Genomic DNA, 13,149 nt, shown 5'->3' with positions numbered 1-13,149 from the left:
CCGGATACCTATAATTTCCCCTAAATTTAGCTCTCTGGGGAAGCTGAGAGTACTGATGGAGATGCCATGAAAACATTTCCTCTCTATTTAAAAAAATTATAATTGATGACATCTATACTCTATGTCATGTTTTTGCACTGGAAGCAAGTGCCCTCAAACACCCAGCTCTCAAAGGAAGAGGTGAGAGGCCCAGAACTAATTGTGAAGCTGGGTGTAATTGTCAGTGGAGATTTTACAGTGCTACTGTTTTTATTATTATTGCTGTTGTTGTTTTTGTTGCTACCCTGTTTACAAAGTTACGTTTTTAATGATCTGTTCCAATTCTTTCCCCCAGGTCTATTATTTTTATTGTACAGTTTCGCAGAATGTGAGGTTTTCAGAAACACAGATATAGTAGAATTACCTATACTTTGATAGAAGACATCTCTATTCAAGTTTTCAAACTTTAGTATGCATATGAGAATCACCTGGGGAGCTCATTAAAAATGCAGGTTTTTAGAATCTACCCCAGAAAATGATTATATATGTGGGGTGGGGCAAAGAATCTACCATTTACAAGTCTCCCAGATGTCTCCACGACCTCACCTACAGCAACATGACAGGAGTAGTTATCAGATTCTAGTTCATTCTCCCAATGAGAAGGCAGCGCCAAGAGACCACATCTGAGTGTCAGAAGTCTTCTCCTTGGCATTCCTTCTCACCTTGACTGTGATGTGCCCATGGACATTTTCCATTTCTCCCAGCATGGCTGACATCAAGGAGGATTTCCCAGAGCCCACAGTGCCCAGCACAGCCACCAGTTGGCCTGGCATAATGTCTAGGTTCACGCTGAAAGAGAGAAGTGCACTTGAAGGAGATGGGTATGTGGAGGGGTGTTATTCAGGAGAAGTTCAAGCCACTTCTCAGACGCTCCACAGGAAGTCTGATTATTAGGAGATTTTCCCTTAAGATTGGAAAATTTGTCTTGCATATACAATACTCCAAAGTATTTCTCTAATGATTTTTTTTCTGCTCTAAGAGTTTTGAGAGTAAGCCCTCATATATAAGTTGTTTGTGCCAAATGTGAGTTTTCACTGGAAAAATTATTTTAGAGCCAACGTGGTACCACTGAACAAGACCCTATGGGTTCAACTCCCAAGTCTGCCACTGCCGAGCTGCGTGATCTTGGAGGGTCACTTCTCCTGGACTCTCATTTCTAAACTAATGGGGTTGGACCAGATTAATGTATCCCCAAGTTGGCCATTCAATGAGAATAACCATTCAGTAAAACACTTGCTGAAAGCACAGATTCCCTGCTCCCCTCCCCCTGGAGATCTGGCTGAGTCTGGCTGGGGAGGGACCCACACTGGGCCAGGCTCCTGGAAACTCTCTGTTCTGGCCCTATTATTTGAGTCCCTAGAACATTAGGAACATGGGGAACTTGTTCACAGGCGTTCTGAACCTGCCCCTTGAGCTGGACTCCTTCCAGACTTATACTACTAACGAAGTGGGAGCTATGTCCACTCTGCTCTCTGCAAAGTGATGCTTTCAGGTTGGGAGGGTTCAGAGGTGGGGCTTCTGGCCTGACACATGCTGGGGCAAGCTCCAGAGTCCATGTTAAAGGATCTAGGAATAGGAGAGAAATGTGGAAAGTTCTGGTTGTAGCAGGGAGATGATCAGGTATACTCAGTTGTGAAGAAAAAATCTGGCCTGCTTGGGCTCCTGCTGTACTCTGTGGTGCTGTGCTCAGTGGCTGAGTTGGGTGTACCAGTACATGCAGTGCTTAAGGAACACATTACACGCAGCAATGTGGCAAGAAAGCGTTGGCTTAAGGCAGGGGAATGTGAGAATGGGTTATGTAGATGAAAAATTCCAGATCTGAAGTTGATTATAGAGGCAGCTCCCAACAACCACTCTGGGCAAAGGCGGCAGATTTTTCTTGATTACTATTCTTAAGTGAATAAATGAACTTAAATTGAGTTCAGGTTCTTGTGTGTATCCACTACCATACCCAGAGACCTAGGCTACCTGCCAACCCTGCACTACCTCCATCCACAGTCTGGAGAATAAATGTCTTCATAGGCTCTCAGCTGGATGTGCACTGTCCCACAGTAGGAAAGCAGGGTAGCAGATGTAGTTACAGGGACAGGGGCTCAGGATCTTTGCTGTCAGTTCATCCCTCCAGGAGTTTAGCATGCCCTAGTCTCTAACTGAACACATGCACATAGCTCATTTCCCCATGTATTATATTACATGGAATTTTTCAATAACAAGACTAGCAAGGAGAATCCTAAAAAACAGCAAGAGGAAAAGGAGGCAACTCACTCTTGGATTGTGACTTCCAAATCGTGGTCCCAGGTAAAGGATGCCTCAGAAAACTGCACAGCTTTGTCTGTTGGGAAAAAGTCCCCTCTTTAAGTCAGATGTAGGTCCCCACATGTCTGTCTGCCCTTTCTCTTAGCCTTCAGGTGTCCCTCACTGCTTCCTCCAGCAGAGCCCAAGATTGCCTCTGTCAGGTGCTGACTCCTGAGTTGACAAGAGGCAAATGAAAGCTCCTGGGATGAGACCGAGAGTTGCCTGCATACGATGTCCTTTTTTTACTTAGGAATCCCAAGGCTGTTGGTAGCCCAGATTCTTGATCTACAGACAGTCTGGGTACATACCCAGGCCCTCTGTTGCCTAGTCTCTTGTATAAATTCCACTTCCAAATATAAACTCAGCCCCTCTGTTGCCTAGTCTCTTGTATAAATTCCACTTCCAAATATAAACTCAGCCATTCCCTGCCCTGGATTCCAGACCCACTGCTCCTTCTGGCTATGGATGCCCCCCAATCCTTAAACCTTTAGAACTTGTGTGTTCTTTCACTCCAGCCTATCTTCCCAATTCCACATGCCTGGCTCCATCCGGACTTCTGTTTTCTAGATCCTTTGCAGGATTCCCTGCTTATCCTCAGAATAGCTGCCCCAGCTTAGCTTGGCAATCTGGTTAAGCAATCTGTTCTAAATGAAAGCATAATTTAAGTAATAACGGTACGCATACTGTGCAAATATAGGTGCAAGGTAAGTCCCCTAGCTTTCCCTTTCCATCAGTTTCTTGCTGCAAAGTACTGGTGCCAACACTGTGAATATATATGGGATGCAACTTCCAAATTCACTTACCAAAATTGCAGTCATGTCGAATGGCAGATGTGTCCAAGTCATCCCCTCCCAAATATTTCTCTAGCCGTTCTACGGAAACACTGGCCTAGAGAAGGACATAAAAGATTAAAAAACCTCAATGACAAGCACAAGTAGAGGAGTTTGACTTCGTCATCAGCCTTGAATGTGGAAGCAGATAGTCAACCTGCCAGGCTTCTTACCCATGATTTGCTATTTGCCACACCTGGAACCTCTGGCCCCCAACCCTCGGCCCCCCTCCCCAGCGTGATTAAGCCACACCTCAGCCCTGGGGGCCAGCCCACTCTGAACAGAGGGAAATTAAGATGCTCTATTTCAGCCCCTCAGAAAACTCACTGTGGTGAGTGGGGGGAGGTCAATTCTACTGCTCTCTTTGGACCTAGTTCCAGAAACTGTCTTCTGCCTTCTTTTAAGACAAAACTTCTGTCTGATTCTGGTAACTGGGCCCCTGGCATGTTCTTCTTTAACTGAGTCCATGACCCATACAGTGCCTCACTGCCCACATGCCATGGTCACCGGGCCCCTTTGTTATGCAGGGAGCTGTCACCTCTGCTGATCCTGCTTTTGCTCTCTATGCGATGAACTATCTGAATCTAAAAAGAGCATGTTATTTCTTTATCAGCCAAATCTATCAGCCTTCCTTAACACCCTCCAGTACCGGGAGAGGTCTTTTCCTAAACCCCAGTCCTTCCTACGGCCTGAGCTGTCTGAAGCCAGCCACCTCCAGGATGAATGCAGGTCGCCACACTTTGTCATCCTGGCTGCCTCACCAGTCTGCCACCTGCCCCGTGCACGTCCTCCTGAGGTCTAGTACCTGGTCTGTCTCAGTGACTGTGCTCAGTTTTCAGGACCCAAACACTCCCTATGGCCCATTTTCTGACAGCTTGAGGCTCCCAGATTGCATTTGGTTTTACCACCATGTATGTGGCTTCATCCAAAGAGAAGTCTTTTCTCTCCTTTTGTGCCATATTTCCCTAATGCTACATAAATACCTCCCAAGGAGATGGATGAGACTGAGATGATTATCCTCAGTTTATAGTCAGAAAAACTGGGGCTCAATGAGCTTGTGATTTTACTAAATCAAACTTCTGGTCTCCAGAGACCAAAAAAATCTCTCTAATTGAAGGTTCACCAGCAGAAGCTAGAAATGAGATATGACAGACCAGTCATTCTGGACTCTAAGGCTTTTAACCAGAGCTAATCAGTTAGCAGTGAGAGTTCCTACCCACCTGGAGGATGGAGGAGACCATCATGGGAAGCATGCTCATGGGGAAGCGCAGGATATTGAAGAGGGTGATGGAGGTGAAGGCCTTTTCTGCATCCAGAATATTATTGCTGTCCACCAGGACGTAAACGGAAAATGTGATCACAGACACCTGGAAAAGCAAAGCCATCTGTGATTTATTCCTAAAAGGGATCTAGCAGCCTTGTTCTAAGTCTCAGGAACACAGTACTGTACCAGAGTTGAAGGAGTCTTAGGGATTATCTCAACCCTCCCATGTTACAGATGAGAAGCCTGGGCCCAGAAGAGGAGGAAATATATTGCCTGAGGTCATAAAGTCAACTAATGGCATTGCTGGGACCAGAGCTCGAGTCTCCTGGCTCCTGTTATCAGTGTTCCTTCCGCTACAGACCCACGTGGCCTCCCCAAGAAGATAAGAAGCCTTCCCACACAGACCATGCCTGGATACCACATTCATGCTGAACCCCCTGGAAACTTGCTCTGGGCGACAAGACCACCGAATTGTGCACAAGGGTGAAACTAGATTTGGGGACATGAGGTAGGAATAGCAGCATGAGGACTTGATGAGCCCCTGGATTTCAGGGTCAGGCCTACAGGTGCGGGCAGTCTATCTAAACAGACCTTCTTCTCCAGGAAGCTGACCCAGCCCACTGACTCCTGTCACTCACCAGCACCGGAGTTAAGTATAAGAGAAATATCATCACAGACTGCAACTGCCCAAATGTCAGCAGGTTCCTGAGTTCTTTCTTACGAAGGTCGTGGACTTGGTTTTGGAATGAAGGTTCCCAGGCAAAATATTTCAGGATCTAATGGGATAGAAAAGAGCACAGCTTACACTGTTGCCCCAAAAGGACATCAGGTGCATAACATCCACCCATGTTTTAGGATATGCTCCCCAAAATTGGGGAAGTAGAAATTCAGATTATGAAGTGTGATTACAGAAAGGTAACTTGTATTTGTTGACAACTTACTAGGTATACAACGTTTTATATACATTATCTTACTTAGTCCTAAGTGTGACCAACTGTCCCACTTTGCCTGGGATTAAAGGTTGCCCAGGATATGGGGCTTTCAGTGCTAAACCCAGAAAGTTCTGGGAAAACCAGGAAGAGGTAGCCACCTACTCTAACAGAATTACTGCATCCATTTTAACAATAAGGAAACAGGTTGAGAGAGACTAAGTAACTTGCCCAAAGCCACCACCCTAGCGAGTGGTAGAGCTGAGACCCGAAACCAGGTCTATGCTTTCATTTTGCCACATTGGCAAGAAGACATATAGAGCTCTGTGTGGAGAAATATCAGGATGTTCAAAGGGGCCTCTTTTTCATTTTCAAGAGGTTTAGGGTAATATTAAAGTCCATGAATTCAAAAACAATGTATATATTAAAAAAGAATTTACTGGTCACCTTTGAAGGATGAAAATGCATTATTTTGAAAACTAGTAAATAGAGGAAAGAAGCTTGTATTTATCCTGCCTATCCTGTACAAACTTTATTTTAGGGTAACCAACTAGGTGATTAAAGATCATTCTTCATTACACAATTCCAGCTAAGCAATGCCAAAGGAATAATGGAATTAAAACATCACCATTTTGCAACTACTAATGAAATAATAGAACAAGGCAATGATCATCAGTGGCTGCTAAAACTTTTATGACAGTGGTTTTCAACCTTGGCTGCATATTAGAATCACTTAGCGAGCTTTAAAAAAAAATTATACACACACACACACACACACACACATATATGCCTGAGCCTCACCCCCAGAGAGTCCAATTAAAATGGTTTGAAGTAGGCCCCAAGCCTCAGTGGGTTTACAAACTTCCCAGGGGATTGAAATGTGCTTCCAGGGCCACAAATCACTGCCCTGGGTGAAAGAACAGCAGGAAACACAATAAGGGATGAGTCAGGCTGACAACGCCTGGACCCCATAAACACTCATCATCGCTAAGTTAGGAAGCAAGCACTCTCTGAAAGTATCCTTGCCCCTCAACCCCACCCCAAACAAACAAACACAAAAAACAAACAAGCCAAACTATACTCAAGCCTCTAGATCTAACCACCAATTTACAAGAAACATTGGAACAAGACAACTTGTTTTCTCTAAAATGACCAAATGACTACTGTAGATTAAAAGCACTATCAACTAATTGCCATGTGTGGACAGTTTTTGGATCCTTATTCAAACTAACCAATGGTAAAATAAAATTAAATTAAAAAGACATGTATGAGGTAATTGGGGAAATTTAATGGTATCAAAGGACTGTTCTTTTTTTTTTTCAGGTATGCTATTGGTATTGTGGTTATGTTAAAAAATGAAGTTCTTATTTTAGAAATACATACCCAGTATTTACAAATGAAATGACAAAATATCTGAGATTTGATTTTAAATAATCTAGCAGGGCATGAAGTGGGGAGTGGGGATATAGATGAAACAAGTTAGGTCATGCTCATAATTGCTGGAGCTGGATGATAAATCCATGGGGCTTCATTAAACCATTCTCTTTACTTTTGTGCACATTTGACCATCTCTACAGTAAAATACAAAAACAAAACAGCCATTTAACATAATTAAATAGAAATCATGATCAAAAGAGGTCCTGAGAGGAGTACCAGGGGAAGAAACAGGAGACTTCTGGGTTAATGAATCAGAAGTCACGGGACACATCACAGGCCCAGAAGCAGAAGTCCACAACCTCTAGCAGGTTTGTTAAGCCCAAGAACCCACTGTTGCTGTCATTGTGCCCAGAGAGTCACCTACACTCAGCTACTCACCTTGATCCCACTGAGAACCTCATTCATGATCTTTAAACGTTTGTCTTTATACTTCATATTTTGAACCTGCCAGGAAAAAGTGAAACACAGAACACACTTCCATGTGAGAGGGTCCAGATTTGCTGCAGATACTAAATCTCAGTGGTGCTGTGGCTGTCACTTGGTGAGAACTTGAGGTGCCCAGTGATGGGCTGTGTCTCTCCCACTCTCCTCCTTGCCTCCCTGCCCCTGCCACACCCACCTTCTTTCTGAACCCGAACAGCCTTGGCCTGACTGTGCCCTCCTCCTAGGTTGTTTTTTCCATGGCTTCCTCCTTCACATTCAGGTTGTTGCTGTCCAGAGCTCAGCTCAATGTCCCCTCCTCACAGAGGTCTTTCCTGATCCCCTAATCTAAAACTGCCACCCACCCACTCACTAGCATATCACCCTGTTTAATTCTCTGCATAGTACTTATCATAACTGACATTTTCCTTCTTTGCTTTTACTTGTTTATGGCCTGAATCTCCACCCCAAGTAGAACCTAAGTTCCACAAGAGCAAGAGCCTTGTCTAATTTGCTGCTGTGTTCCCCCCAAAATAGGATATACAAACAATATTTTTTAAATATTTGCAATTAACTGAATGCAAAACAAATGAAGGACTAAATGACATACACCATTGAGTTCACCCATCCAAAATATGATTGCTGGCATAGCTAACAACTGTCCACATGGAGCCCTGCTACCTGGTGGTAGCAGGGTTGATTGCCAGGATTTAGGCCTAAAGTTTGGGTCGCTCATGTGACTGCTCTGTGTGGTTGGTTTGCATTGCTATGATGGAGAAACAGGGCCAATAATCACTGTGCTAAGAACAGCCCAGTGGAAAAGGGTGTAAGAGTTATATGCAGGGTCCCTGGGTGGCTCTTCTCTTTCCAATGAGGAATATGAATCAAGACAGAGTATATAAACCCTAAGAGTGGTCAGAAGATGAAAAGGGAAGATAAAGCCAAGTTCATCTGGGACAGTGGCAAGTCTTCTACCAGCTTTGCGTTGCTCAAACTCCAATCACAAGTCAGAATAGAGGAAGTAAAAGACTTTAGACTTTGAAGAACATAAACATGTCCCCAGTGACTGTTTCTTTACCTGAATAGCCCTATTCTTGGTGGCAATTACCCCATTAATTGGGATTAGGAGCACCATCACCCCGACACCTGCTAAGACTGAGGGTCCCAACTCTGCCCACAGGAAGTAGATGGACAAGGAAATCTGTAGAACGTTTGACCACAGCAGGTGGATGAAGCTGGTCACGTCCATGAGCTTCTGGGCATCCACAGACATCAGGTTCACCGTTTCTCCAGTGGTGTACTGCTTCCTGGCCTGGTTGGATAGAGTCAGCGCCTGAAAACAAAGATTGGAATTGGGACACCTGGACAGGGCCAAGGATACTGGGGTGTGAGAGGGGAAATTCAGGAAGGAAGTGAAAGACAATAGAAGGATGGGCTCCATATGGACACAACTTTTCCAAGGAGCTGTGATCTTCTTGTCACTAAATCTTACACACAGCGTTCTCTCATTCTTGACCACTCTTTCCTGCTATTCCTACCTTCCCCAACATCTGTTCCTCCACACACACTTTTTTTGCTCAGAAAAGTCCTATTTATCTCTTAGTGTCAACTTAGATGGAACTTCTTCTCAGAAGACTTCCCTGACTCCCAAGTTTAGGTTAGATGTTTCTCCTGTGTATTCCCCTAACAACCCATGCTTACCTCTGCCCTTACATTCACCACACTACACTGTGTAATTTTGTTTTTCTATTTCTCCACCAGTTGTAAGCTCTGTAAGGGCAAGGGCTACCTCCGTCCAATTCACTACCGCTTTCACATGCACACAGTAGGGAAATCAAATACTGAAGGATGGAAGGAACGGAGGGATGAAAGGAAGAAGCATGTATTCATTCTTGCCTTGCAGACTTTAATGTGGCAATGTTACTTGGAGCCATACTGTGAGGAGGTTGCAACCATTCCCAAGGAGGACAGAGATCTTAGAATGGTGAGGAAAGCTGCGGGGTTCACACACTGGAAGCAAAATGACTTATTGTCAGGAATTTGAGGGCAATATCTAGATGCCTGAATCTTGCAGCATGAGCCTCTTGTTCTCATGTTAGAGAGATCAGAAGGCTGAGACACACAGTCTGTCACTTACAGCAGTGCCTTGTACAAATGCTCCCAGACAAGGGGCTGGGGGGTGGGTGGTGGCTGCATGAAACCAGCTTGTACTACGCTCACCAAGCCACCCTCTGGTGTGGACTACATCTTTCCAGAGGAATGAAAGCCTTCTTCTAATTCCCACAAAGCAGTGTATGGGCTATGAGTGGCCCTAGAGATCACCTTCCTCCTCCTCCTAGAAGCTCTACTGTCATCCTAATCCATCAATAAAGTCTTTAGAATATATCAGGATTCTTGGTTGTACAGTAAAAAGAAGGAAATTTCCTAAAATATTAGGCTACCAAGGTTCTAGAGACATCATTTCACTGCTATGCCTCCGCTTTGGTATTGAAAAACAAAAACAAAAAGTAACATCTAATTACCCTTCAAGGTAATCACTATACTTTTCTTTTTTCAATAAATCCTTGTAAAGTGGAAAAGTCATTAATTTAGTCCCAATAGCCCTTGTCTAGAGGCAGGTCCTGTCTATGTGATTCTAGGCATTGAAATGATCTAAGCCCCACTTCTCTGTAAAATAGGGGTAATGCAGTTACTTCCCAGGGCTAAGAATTGATAATGGATGTAAAAAATGTTTCATAAATGAAGCATAATCTAAACATATAAAATTAGTCAATTTTAAATTCTATTTTAGGGACTTCCCTGGTGGTCCAGTGGTTAAGACTTCACCTTCCAATGCCCGGGGTGCGGGTTCAATCCCTGGTCAGGGAGCTAAGATCCCACATGCCTTGGGGCCAAAAAAACAAAACATAAAACAGAAGCAATACTATAACAAATTCAATAAAGACTTTAAAAATGGTCCACATCAAACAAAATCTTTTTAAAAAATTCTATTTTAGTGGCAATATTTATTTGAATGAAGGTCTCATTAAGGGCTCTATTTTACACATTCCTTATGGATTGTAACAGTTGCAAAACCTGGAATATATCAATATTAAGAATCAAAGTAGTGGAAATGAATCATCACAACTGTAAAAGTGTATGTTCATAGAAATGTCTGAGACAGCCTGGCTAGTGACCTCATATCCTGCAAACCAGCAGAAATACAGTATCTCCAGAAGGAATAAGGGGATTAAAATTTTAATTTTGGGGAAGACAAATTCCAGCATGAGGGTATCTGGGAGTTCAAAGAACTTGACCAGACTTCTGATCTAAAGACATTTGGATCACCTCTCTGGGTCTCTCGACGAGTCAACATCTACTCAGGAAAGACAAAAGACACACTGGAGTTTTAAGAGAGGAAAGCAAAGGATAAAATCAGGAACTGTAACAGAGAAATCACTATGATGGAACACTCCAGTTGTGGATGAAAAAGAGGAAGAAAAGGCAACCAACTGATGTTCTGACCTATAAAAATTATCATCTTCTAATGGATGAATTTTCTCCTCAGGTTTGTAGTCACTATTTTCATTTCTTTTTATTTATTTTTGAAATTGAGATATACTTGACTCTACTTTCATTTCTTAAGGGAAAAAATGAGAATTTACCTTGGTGTCTAGGACAGAGGGAAATAAAGTTGCTCTGAGAAAGTTAAACATTAAAAGCAACGTGTCAGAGGGAAGATGGGCAAAATCATCTTAAGGAAATGGAATAGCTCCCAAGTCTGCAGAGCTTAGTAACAAGTGTGAGGTATTTACAAATCCAAAAAAGGAATCAGGCAGAGGAAGTGTTGGTCGTTACTCAAGACTGAGAAAAAGAAGTCGCTAGGCAAAAGTCAGTCCGGGGAGATGGAGTCCTGGTTCACAGAGCGTTCTAGTCTATGGCAAAATTGTGATTTGAGATGGACACACCAGGTCTTATGAGCCAAGTTTCATGCAGTATTTGGTTTAAATGTTGGTGATTTTAAGAGTCTGCCTTTGGCCAGTTTCTTTTCTGACTTTACATTCTGCCCCAAGGTGTTGTCACCTTGTGGAGAGAGGAAGGAAGAGAGGGATGGTATGCAAGCCTTCAAAGCTGAAAGGCAGATCCCGGGCAGAGAACAGCTTGCCGGCTTTTCCCTGGAGTGCACCTCACCCCCCCCACACACACACTCTATGTCTGTACACACACTTTTCATTTTCGTCTCCAAAGAAATATCTAAAGAAGGCTGTATGTTTAGCCAAAATCCAGTGTTGAGGTCAGTTATCATTTCCGCCAAATTTTCCTCAATCTTGGAAGAAATGCTCACATTTACAAAGAGGATTTTCTTTGGTGATACCTGGCATATTCCACTTACCTTCTTATATACAGAAGCCATGATGGTGGTCCGTACTTTCATGCCCAGCATAAAGCACAGTTTAAAGTAATACTGAAGGCAGACAGACTGGATGAAGGCCACGGCGAAGAAGAGGATTGAATAGAGATACCCAGTCCACAGATATATATCATGGTCATTTGCAAAGGAGATCAGCAATCTGCCAGAGCAAAACCAAGTAAGTGGTGCCCATCAAGCCTCCGAGGGCTCTTCACCCTCCTTGTGCACAGCCAGCTACGCTATCCTACCCTGTTGGTAACAAAAGTGACCAGAATTGTTCAATGCTCTTGGAAGACTGAGCTCCACAGCCATGCCAGCGCTCTTGCCTTTTTTGGAGATGAGCAGCAAGGGCTAAGGGTTGACGACCCATGACCATGAGACGGGATAACGTGTGCTCCACAAAGCTGCCACTGCAGTGCTTTCTTTGACGCTCTCTTTCCCTACCCTCTGGTAAAAGAGGCTGTTATGTAGCAAGTTGATTGATTCCTGGAAAGGAATTAGGACATGTATCCAGCGTGAGTTAGAAGGGTTTCCCCTGGAGGATAGTTCATTCCATAGATCCTGGCAGACTGAAGTCCTGTCATGATTAACCCAAACCACCCACTGAATGCCTGACTGTGGAGCAGTGAGGTTACAGAGACTATGTACAAGCCTCTCCTGGGGTATGAGGCCCACCTTTTGGACATGACTCAGCTCACAGCAGTTCTGTTTAAGAAGAAAGCACCCCTAAGAAGCATCTGGCTTCCTATGAGGAGAAGGACATGGAAAAGAGGGAGGCTAGAGGATCTAAGTGATTTTTCAGATCATTTTAGATCTTGAAAAATGCCTTGTGCTTTTCATGAACACAATGCTGTAAGGTTGAAGAAAATTATGAGCATTTAAAAAAATGGAAACTTAATAATAGCCTCCTGCCTGCATATACGAGGGGCAAAAAGCAGAGTGGCAGAGGAGGCCCTGAAAGGACAACCCAGGGCCTGGGGACTCACTTCAGCAGCTGAGGATTCAGAAACACGAGGATGTCATACACCAGCTTCAGCAGGAATGATTTCAGGAGGATGACGTAGAAAGTTCTGAAGAGGGCTTTCACCAACCAGGACTTGGGAAAGTCTTTTGTGGTCTCAGACTTCCTTTTATTCTTTTTAGTTTCTTCCTGGGTACAAAACCAAACAACATCAGTGCTTGCAGAGCTGTGTGGTGTAAGACTTTGTCTTTACTGAACAGTTCCCAAGTGTTAGCCCCTGAGCCCTGCTGCCTTCTTTGTACAGGTTTCGGTCTTCTCTCCACTGCCTGGTCCCATTCACCCTTTGAGCTGCTATCACTGTTCCCCTCCCCCTCCTAACTGATACTTCGGATCTATTTTGGATTAGGAAAACAGGCAACAAACCTGGTGAGAATACCATGTAAAAACAAAGAACAGCCTCTGACTGGGGAACTGTGGGGCATCGTGGGAGGGAAGGGCATGGGCATTTATATATATATATATTTATATTTATATATATATTTTTATATATATTTATATATTTATATATATATTTCGGATGCTTA

At 43.7% G+C, this 13,149-nt stretch overlaps 1 protein-coding gene across 1 annotated transcript in view; it reads right to left on the bottom strand.

Moving 5' to 3' along the window:
- ABCC2 (ATP binding cassette subfamily C member 2) overlaps positions 1-13,149 on the bottom strand; it is a gene marked incomplete at both ends in the record, with an annotated part of 66,858 nt that overhangs the window by 37,693 nt on the left and 16,016 nt on the right. Inside the window, 9 exons of the mRNA XM_079699455.1 lie at positions 702-828; positions 2,305-2,371; positions 3,138-3,222; positions 4,385-4,531; positions 5,067-5,204; positions 7,173-7,238; positions 8,293-8,547; positions 11,587-11,764; positions 12,591-12,754. Coding sequence (XP_079555581.1) covers positions 702-828; positions 2,305-2,371; positions 3,138-3,222; positions 4,385-4,531; positions 5,067-5,204; positions 7,173-7,238; positions 8,293-8,547; positions 11,587-11,764; positions 12,591-12,754 — 1,227 coding nt within the window. The remainder of the gene's footprint in view (positions 1-701; positions 829-2,304; positions 2,372-3,137; positions 3,223-4,384; positions 4,532-5,066; positions 5,205-7,172; positions 7,239-8,292; positions 8,548-11,586; positions 11,765-12,590; positions 12,755-13,149) is intronic.

Source organism: Hyperoodon ampullatus (genome assembly GCF_949752795.1).
Source record: "Hyperoodon ampullatus genome assembly, chromosome: 1".
NCBI classification, from domain to species: domain Eukaryota; kingdom Metazoa; phylum Chordata; class Mammalia; order Artiodactyla; family Ziphiidae; genus Hyperoodon; species Hyperoodon ampullatus.
This window is presented reverse-complemented; position numbering and strand designations above follow the sequence as displayed.